At 42.3% G+C, this 9,688-nt stretch overlaps 1 protein-coding gene across 1 annotated transcript in view; it reads left to right on the top strand.

The window, feature by feature from the left end:
* Window positions 1-9,221, top strand: part of mpped1 (metallophosphoesterase domain containing 1) — a 61,567-nt gene extending 52,346 nt beyond the window's left edge. The window contains exons 6-7 of the mRNA XM_037461197.2: window positions 3,772-3,885; window positions 6,572-9,221. Of these exons, the coding sequence (XP_037317094.1) occupies window positions 3,772-3,885; window positions 6,572-6,693 (236 nt within the window). The 3' untranslated portion in view covers window positions 6,694-9,221. The remainder of the gene's footprint in view (window positions 1-3,771; window positions 3,886-6,571) is intronic.
* Window positions 9,222-9,688: the final 467 nt, after the last annotated feature.

The raw sequence follows: 9,688 nt of genomic DNA on the forward strand, positions 1-9,688 counted from the left end.
AGCCAACGGTCAATGAGTTTTGTGGGAGTGGTCCTTTAGGACACCGAAATCCTCAGAGAACGAGCCAAAATATCTTCCTGCAAAACATATTCATACGAACCACATAAACAACGTGTTTTACACACAGACACTTTCAGCACACTCTGTGTGGATGCTTCATTTGAAAGTGGCGCTGATACATTATTGTCTTATTGAATACAAACAGTGACTCACACACTGCGTTCAGCTGTTCCCGCTCTGAGGGGAAACACACATTACCTTCACACATAAGTGGCCTTCTTTGTGATCGCCTTTCAGCTTTTATGTACTTTTTGGTCCGAGCACACAAACATGGCACAGGTTTGAAACCGACACAGTCGCCGACTCACTGACATCCTGTACTTCCGTCCCCGTCTCACACACACACACACACACACACACACACACACACACACACACACACACACACACACACACAAACATACTCGCCTCCCCCTCTCTGACTCTCACTCTCCCTCACACACTTTCACACTTCATCTCCTGCTGCAGCTGTGGTGCTGTGTGTGTGTGATTGATTTCTACGTCCACCTGTCAACATTATTTTCCATTTAGCTTAGCAGAGTGTCTCCAGCTATCTGCTCACAAGTCTCCGGCATATGGAGCAGCTATACTAGGCCCCTGATGCATTAAACACAATCACACATGTACAGAGACCCTTCTTGCGTGCGCCATTTTTTCTAGACTAGCGTCAAAGGCTACACAGGCCTCACCCAGCCCACAAGGCTGTGATTGGTAACTACATCCTTTCCGGAGTCTCACATTTCCGGTTTCATACCATAACACCGAGAGAATGAATCCATTGGAAGAGCTTTTGTCGGAAGAAATGCTTAAATTTGACCACTTATACAACCCGTCATTGGCGGACTTTGAGGCCGCGCAGATGGCCTCCAATTCATGGAGGGAGATCTGCGCAAGCGTCGGTTTGCCGGTTCGAGGGGTGTACAACGTTGTGGAGGAAAATACATGCGCAATATGTCCGCGAAAAAAAGGCAATGAAAAGCAGCAGGGCAAAAAAGTTTCTGCTTTTTATGTATCTTTATCGTGGTTGGGCCCACACATAAAATAAATCAGTAAACAAAACAAAGACTTCCACACAGAAAGACGTCATTCTCTAGGTCGTCTTTGACAAAAAACGTTATTCCACCTGGTGTTCTGGCGGTGAATTGCTTTTCAACATGCGCAAGCCTTTTAGAACCATGAATTGAAGCGAGTCCGTCGACACAACTGCACGTAAAGACGCAGCCGCAGCTGCAGAACCATACACCAGCCTCAAGAAAGAAAAACGGCGAAAAGGGGATGGAGGACAAAAGTTGTGCTGTTGAAGTGGAATCTTTAAAGCGCCATAGGTCATTAAAAGACATCCCTTTTTAAAATATTTTTTAAGAAGGGTGCGAAACGAATAATGACCAAGAAGGTGACAGAGAAAAAGAGTGTGAGCAATTCCTCTTTTCGCACTGCGGCAAAAGCTCCCATTATGAGGCGCGATAAAACGGGCAAATCGGCAGCTCGGAAGGAAAAATATGGCCCCCTTCTCTGGCTGTGAGGAAGAAGTGAACAGAGAGGCAGAGAGAAAGTGAGACAAAAAGAGGAAAATAGGCGCAGTGCCCAAAGCAGCAGCTGCTTTTGGAAACAAGCGGTACATTAGAGCAAAATACCCCGAGAACTTAAAAAGCCCTCGTAATGTCGCGCTTCACTTCCACCATCGCCCAAGGCTTGTAAAGAACACATTTACTGTTGTAAGGCTGCTTCTGTTTTTTCATTAAAGATGATATCAAACATATATTTTTTACAGGTAGAGACATTTCAAGGAGGAAGAAGTCAGACTGTTAGGTTGCCATGATGACGGATTCACGGAAAGTGGACGTTTTTATGCTCATGTTGAGTGTGAGATGGTCCATTAGCTTTGCTTCGTACGGTGGTAAAATGTGTAAAGAATCACCCCTAAAAAGTGTTTCCTCTATATTTCTCATTACTTTTGCCCCTCTGAAGGAGACTATTGTTGCCGTGTGAGCAACACACAAAGACACAAAATGAAGGCTAACTAGTCATCTTGGACTCTTAAACCCCCTAAAAACTTGACCTGTTGCCAATTGACTTTTTTTTGTACAATCTTGCATTTCATAGACAATTAATTGATCAAAATAATGCAATCTGTCAATGCAATGTTTTAATTATCTTCTAACTTGAATCATTTTTTTCAGTGTTTTTTCTCATTTCCCTTTGTGTTTACACGCTGCAGAGCAGCAGAAGGCAGAGAAGATGGAGGCATAAGCTCTTCGGTCATTTTATATCTCCGACCTGATGCTTTTATTGACTCAGCATCAGCAGCAACCCTCCTCACGGAGCATCCACTAAATCATACACACTCCATGTTTCATCCTTGTCACACACACTGGGAAGTCTGCATCTGCGTGTGGCTGTGATTGATCTTTATTTTATGCGGCGACTCTTGTGGAGACTCTTTTTTTTCTTCTGGTGCCATTAGAAAAGGTGTCGGAATTGGACAGCTTTGTTTTAAAATGTGACTTATTGCTTTTTGACAGAGGACTGAATGTATAACCGTAGCAGAGCCACATTTAGATGTGTGAACACAAAAAGTCAACCCAACAGTTTCATCACAATGCTGCCTGCATTATGGAATTCTCCAAACCAGATAATTAGCGCATAACCAACACTATTTATAAAGTACAGATTAAACAGGTCATTGTTTCGGTACTATTTGAAAACAGTCAAATGTATTTCCTGTTTATGAAGAAAGAAGATTATAAATACAGAAAACACTAGACATTGAGACACTAGAGGTAATTTGTTTGCTTTTCTTTTGCACAGCACTCTGGACTTTCATTTTCAAGAGAAGCCCATCTCTAATAACTAGTTGGATTTAACATGTATTCATGGTATTTTTGTCCTAATCTATACACATTTAGGGGAAATTAAGTTTCACTCACTTTGTCTGTTATCGAATGATTGAATGGGTGATGGATTTCCACCCTTATAGATGTTGGTTAGATGGGGTTTGCTAGTAGATTTGAAAGGCTGTTACCATATATTAATATAGTTGTTCACTGATATGATAACAGGGAGCAAACGTTGACCTTAATTGGTAGAAAGAAAGACAGAAAGTAGCTTATATTATTGTGGGGAGATTATTCTGTGCATTTAACCATCCAGCACAGTGGGAGCAGGCGACACGAGACATATAACAGCCAGGGTCCGGACTGCCCACCTTGCGATTACTAGCGAACACTCTCAACTACATGCGCCATGGTCACCTGGAAGTGTGGCCTGTCTGAAGTATTCTCATAGCAAGTATCCACTTTCCCATTCAATTTGAAATGAAAGGCAGTTTCATTGTTTGTCAACAGTTGAGTGGGATGTTAATTTACACACCATTTCCTACAATGCAATGTAACATTTAGAGGACCTACACTACCCGCTGAGTAAAGCATGAAACGTGGCATTATTCTGCTATTCACTACCACGCACAGCACTCTGTCCACCTCAACCAAGCAAAAAACTATAAGAGATATGTGACAAAGAAAGAAATTAACTTGCCCACTAACCTTTACACCTCATTATCTGTTTTTGGGCCGTAGCAAAAAGGCCATGTGATATGGCTGTAACTGCAAAAGTTATCAAAGAGGAAAGTCTTAAAATGAGGCTTAAATGAGGTAACTGTGTCTGCCCCCCTGGACTGAAAAATACATTCTATTTGTGCCTAACTGTGTACAGGTTTCCTGGACTGGGTCCCAAAGAAGATGCAGCGTGTGGGGTGCATGGAGCTGCTGAACACAGTCCAGAGGAGGGTCCAGCCCAAGTTGCATGTGTTCGGACATATTCATGAAGGTATGTGAACAACACTAAACACAACAACCTCCACAAAGCAGCAACACATGTGGATACAAATACTGTGACGCTTAACAACTGACCTGATTTGGTTGAGCGTTTTAACATCATCTCATCTCAGATCTTCTTCTTGGATTGTAACAGTTGGGCTGTGAGAAGATACAGTCTTAGTGTTCCTCGGGTGACTGAATGAAACTGAAACAGTGGAAAATAGAGTAGGGCTCTCAGAGCTCTGGCTGGTGTGTCCGCAACAACCACTGCTGTATTAATTGATTGAATGAATACAAACAATCATTGGCCACTGTTAGACAGCGAGCCTGCTGCTCCCACAACACGGTGGAATTATCGAAGGAGTCTGTTCCGCAACCTGAAGTGTTTTTTAAGAAACTTCGGTAGTTCAAACGCATCTTTATTTTAATTTTGTCGACAGAATGCGACTCCCTCTCACGCCGTGCCTCTGAGCACACTGGCCCGTCTCGGCCATGCATTTCCTTCTCCAAGTGCTGCTCACTGTTCATATGGCAGACAATCAGACAGGATATTGATCAGCTGCACTAGTAATTGCCTTACCGGCCCTGTTCCCCGAACCACTCCCTGCTCTCCCTTGCAGCAGAGCTAACCACACCCAGGCACCACAACGTAGTTGATGTTGATGCAATTACCTCCCCACATACTGTATGTAAAAAAAAAAAATTGCACTCTGGTGGTTTTTGTAATGTAAAGCATCCCCATCCCCATCCTGTTATTAACAGAATAGAATAAAGACATCTAAATGCTTATGACCTGAATTCAGAATATATTATTATGATAATATCATATAATATCATACTTGCATCCAACTGAAGTAGAGGGACCTCTACTTTCGTCCATTCTTTACATACAGTTTTACTCCTGGTGCCAAATTACTGTGGTTGAATTAATACAAAATGTCATACATACTTTGTTGGATGTTAGCTTGTTAGCTTGTTGTGGCTGCTAGTGATGCCACCAGAGGCTAGAAAGACTTCGCAAAACATTGTTTTCTGATCTATTGTAACTTACGTCCAATTTTCCAAAACCAAAAACCCTCCAAACAGACGCAGCTCCTCTCTTGGGCACAAGTTGTTGTGTTGGTGCATCTCTGGTCTCTCGTTGTTCCTCCTGTATCGCTCTTTTCGTGTTTTCATGTAGCAACAGAGTTACTTCTTGTTGTTCATGCAGTTCAGCCGGGTAATTTTATAAAAGTACAAATGTTAGTGTTACAAATTGTTTATGTGTCACAAACTGTTGTGTTGTGGTGTTTTACCCTGTTAAAGAGTGTTTGTTGTGGGTTATTCATTGTTATAACCATGACTCAATCACACGTAAGACAGCTAGCTCCGACCACTGCGCGCTTTGCAATGAGGTGTAAAAATGAATTCTGCTGACGGCATAACACCGGTATGAACGGGAAACCTGGACTTGTTTTTATTTTTCACTATTAATGATGAGTAAAAAGACGCTCTTGCGTTACGGAGAGCCTTCTTATATGTTTTAACGCTGTCTTGCCAAACTAGCCTAGATCCAATTGATTTGGTCTGATTTGGTGGAGCGCCATCTGATTTGGTGGAGCGCCATCACCGCTCAAGTTTCCGCACAGTTCACATCAGGAGAAAGAAGCAGAAAGTAGCTCTCTCTTTATTAATGCAGGGACTCAGAAAGACAGACATCCCCTTCAGCTTGCTTAGTATTCATGTATTCCAAATCTGAAAGCACCAACGTGGACATCTGCTCGGTTCGAAGAGATGGTGAACGTGGCACCTACACTTAAAAGAAAATCACTGCAAAGCTAAGCTGTACAGTGGTAATTTGTGAGGGATGGCGGTTAACTTATGCTCAACAAATGGTAACACGACATCTGCCATTTGGAATCAACGTTGATCCAGTGCCTTTGATGCAGATATTTTCTAACTGTAGTGGTGTTGCTATCACACTCATGCATACATTTACTCAAACTGGATTCTCGCCATTTTGGAATTGATGCTCAGTGCTCAGTGCTGATAACTCGAGTGTTTGTCGTTTGGCCGTCCCATCAGATTAGCTCCATGTATTTATCACAATCTCCATTACATGCGTCACATGCTTTTCATCCCGTGTTCCACTATGATAGCCAGTATTTCCCCTGATAATTCAGTCATATACTGGTACAGATTTACTAAATCTTTGCATCCCGGCTGGGGAGGCACAATTTAGTTGTTAGGGAAAAGATTCCATAACGAGTTAAATGGAGATTTTAACTGGAAAAGAGTTCTTTCAATTTAGAGGCCTACAATATAGAATTAAAGAATAGAAGTGTATAGAAATCGCCGCTTTATGACTGAATACAGCAGCTCAGGATTTACTGCCTGTTACTGAATGTTGAGAGGTTGAATTGTCAGCTAAAGTGCTGGGCTTAAGAATTCCTTTTGTTTCATTGTTTGTTTAATTTTGATAATAATGTTGAAATAGAAGGACGTTGAAATGCCATTTTAGAATAAAGACTAAATATCAAGAATAAACATTCAACGTTGAGTATTAGTGCCAGGAACCAGGTATCTTGACAATAAAGATAATACATTTGAAATTTTAACTGGAGGATGAACATACAAAGTAAAGAATGAACAAAGAAAACTACCGGTGATAATCTCCAAACGCTACAAAAATCTCTCTTTTTTCCCCTAATACGCAGGTTACGGGATGATGACTGATGGCACCACAACGTTTGTCAACGCCTCCGCCTGCACCGTCAACTTCCTGCCCATGAACGCGCCCATCGTCTTTGACCTTCCGAACCCCGGGAGGACCACATGACTAGAGGAGGCCGGCCCCAAAATCACTGCCGCCGATCAGGAGAAAGGATCCAGAGGAGACAGATGAAGGTCGCGGAGCAGATTCTGTAAATACGAAGCCGGTGTGTGTGGGGGTGTGTGCTCAAGACACGCCGGACATGCCGGGAGACAGAGGGGACTGAAGGGACTGAAGGGAGGGGGACGCTCCCTTTTTGCTGTTATTGTTATTTCATCTACCATCGTTTGTTCATCTGAGTCTGAAGGCAGACGAATAGACAAGCGGAAAGACGCTTCTCAATGTCCTCTTTTACTGCACTGACAATCTGATGTGGCTCTCGGGGGGGGGGGGGGGGGGGAGAGACGTCACCGACGTCCCGGTTCTTTACTCCACTTCAATGAACTGAAGCCATTAGGACTTAACGTGAAACAACCCGGCACCTCGTCTATGTGACAACTCAACAGCATGGACGTTGCATTTGCCCCACCGGCGGAATTTTAACAGAACCTTTGTCCCCCCCCCCTCATTTTGCTCTTGTTTCTCTCCCATCGTCGGGCCCAGAAAATGATCTTCTTTGCCGGGTGTGTGAGGGCAGCTGGAGGTCTCAGCCAAGGGCTGTGTGAGAAGTCGGGTTGTCAGCCATGTTGACACGGATCCAACTGGGCCTCATTAACCCCCGCAAGCCTCTTAAACGTGCCATTGGACAGACGCAGAGGAAACCTCACGTGGCCCTTCCCCTTTCCCTCCTCCACTCTCTACTTTCCTCTCTGTACCCCCTCTTCCACCTTTTATATATTTTTTTCTGCCTCTTAATTGTCCACCCAGTGATGGACCAGCAGGACTTCTGGGCAGACTGGTGGTTGTTCCTGGAAGACTTTCCCCTATTTTTAAAGAGGAGTGACGCTGTAATTACATGTAGTGTTACTGGTTAAATGTAAATGTTCTCTGTCAATATAAAGATAAAAACGCTTTGCCAGCTTTAAAAAATCCTGATATTTGTGGTTGTTACATTTCCTTTGGACTATTCCTTAGTCATGTAAATGTGTTATGGGTATTTTATTCTCTCTTCTCTGTGAAGCTGCTAGGCCTCATTTTGGTGATTATTAACTCTTTACCGTCTCTTTGCAGTTTGTCTGTGTTTTAAAGAGGAAAAAAAACATATATTTTTTTCTCCTCTGCTCCATTTGCTGGATAAGGTTGTTCACAGTAAGAGTCTGAATGTGCTTAGAATAACAAGACCACGTCACACTTTGATCTGCTGCTCTCCGACATGTGTATGAAATGCTCCCCGGACCTGCAGCTCACTCCCGCTTCCTCAGCACATCAGCATTCATTGTGCTAGCTGATCTCTTAGTGTTTGCAAAAAGAAAGAGAGATGAAGCAGAATAACTCAACAAGAAACCTATTTGTGTGTGAGTGCATGTGTGTGTGTGTGTGTTTGTGTGTGGAGCATGTTGGGCTTTAGGTCCTGAAATGAAATGGTGCAGGTTTAGGGTTGTGTTCAATTTCGCGAGTCTTATTTATAAAGGTACATTTTGTACGTCACATATTACTCTACTTTGCTGCTTTGATCTTAAAGATAACTTTTGAAATAAATCTAAATTAATAATTATGGCTGGCGATAAAATAATATTGAGAAAATTTGAACCTTGATTTATTTTTGAATCAGTGTATCTTGTTACACAAGTCTTTTAAACAAGCATCCACTCTGACATCTCTTCTTCTTCTTTGTAAAGCATTTCAATACGCATTCACCACCACCTGGAGGGGGGGCAAGGGGTGACCATACTGGAGCATGCGCAGGTTTTGCTCTGATCCATGTGATCATTGAGAGCATTGTGGTCTGCACGCAAACGTCCTCATGGCTTAGCAGTAATAGTATGAATGTAGCTATGGGCACAACGCAGGGTGTGGATGTGTGGCTGTGTGAGTGTTTTTAAAACAAATAATAGGATAACCTCATCCTTTAAAAAAAATAGCTTAATTAAGGCCTAAAAAAATCTAAGACAGGAATAAAAGGGATTAAAACTATTAAAACCAAAATATTGGAGGCACTTTAATCTCTCACGTTCATGAAGGGCCGTGTGCCTGGAGCGCCCCTGGTTCTGTAGTTGTACTATTTATTGATTACTTTCTTGAGGATTGCTTTAAGGAGTGAATGACTACTGCTACTTAGACAATCCACACATGCCGATTTATTGTGGTGGTACTTTTTTAATAAAGCATTGTTTGTGTCCTGAATCACATTATTTTTCTCGCTCATACGTCAATGTAACTGGATGGTCAATGAACTTCAGGTCTTTGTTATTTTTAAAGGGATGTATAGCGTTTTGGAATAAAAGTGTTCATAGTACTGTATTTTTTCATTGTTGTTTAAGCTTTTTTTTAGCTGGGGGGAGGGGCAGGTAACTGAAAAGCCAACAACTGTAAAAATGTAACCGTTTTGCTCCTGGAGCCAACTCTAAAATGTAAAGTACCTCTCTTTCTTAAAAACCACATGGATTCTGGTTCTGAGAGATTAGTCACTGTTTGAATAAAAATCTTATCTGTTACCGCTGGTCATGCTTCACTTACTTCTATCCTCGCTCTTCCCCTTTTGTCTTCCACATACTTTATTTCTCGTTCTAGAGAGAGAAGAGAAATTAGAGGTGGCGAGGAAACTTTTCCTTGTCCATTTTTTGTCGCTTTTGTTCCAAATCAAAAGGTATCTTTGTCTCCAATCAATTATAGAGCCCAGAGTTAATTTCCAATATAAACCCCCGTCGCTCCGTCTGTGTCTCCCATTCTGCTCCGCAGGTCTTCCACACCTCTGCACATCTAATGAGAACCCTTGTTCAAATAATTACATTAGTAATCCCAGGGGGAGACCAGGTAATTTATTCCTGGGCTTTTTTTACTTTACCATTAATATAACTAGCTTTCATATATTCTTGTCTTCCTCCCTCCCGATTTTTCTTTCCTAACTCTGTCTGTCTAACCTCGATGCTAAGCTATTTCTCTCGGTTCTGATCATCCCTTT

Source organism: Pungitius pungitius, chromosome 2 (genome assembly GCF_949316345.1).
Source record: "Pungitius pungitius chromosome 2, fPunPun2.1, whole genome shotgun sequence".
NCBI classification, from domain to species: Eukaryota; Metazoa; Chordata; class Actinopteri; order Perciformes; family Gasterosteidae; genus Pungitius; species Pungitius pungitius.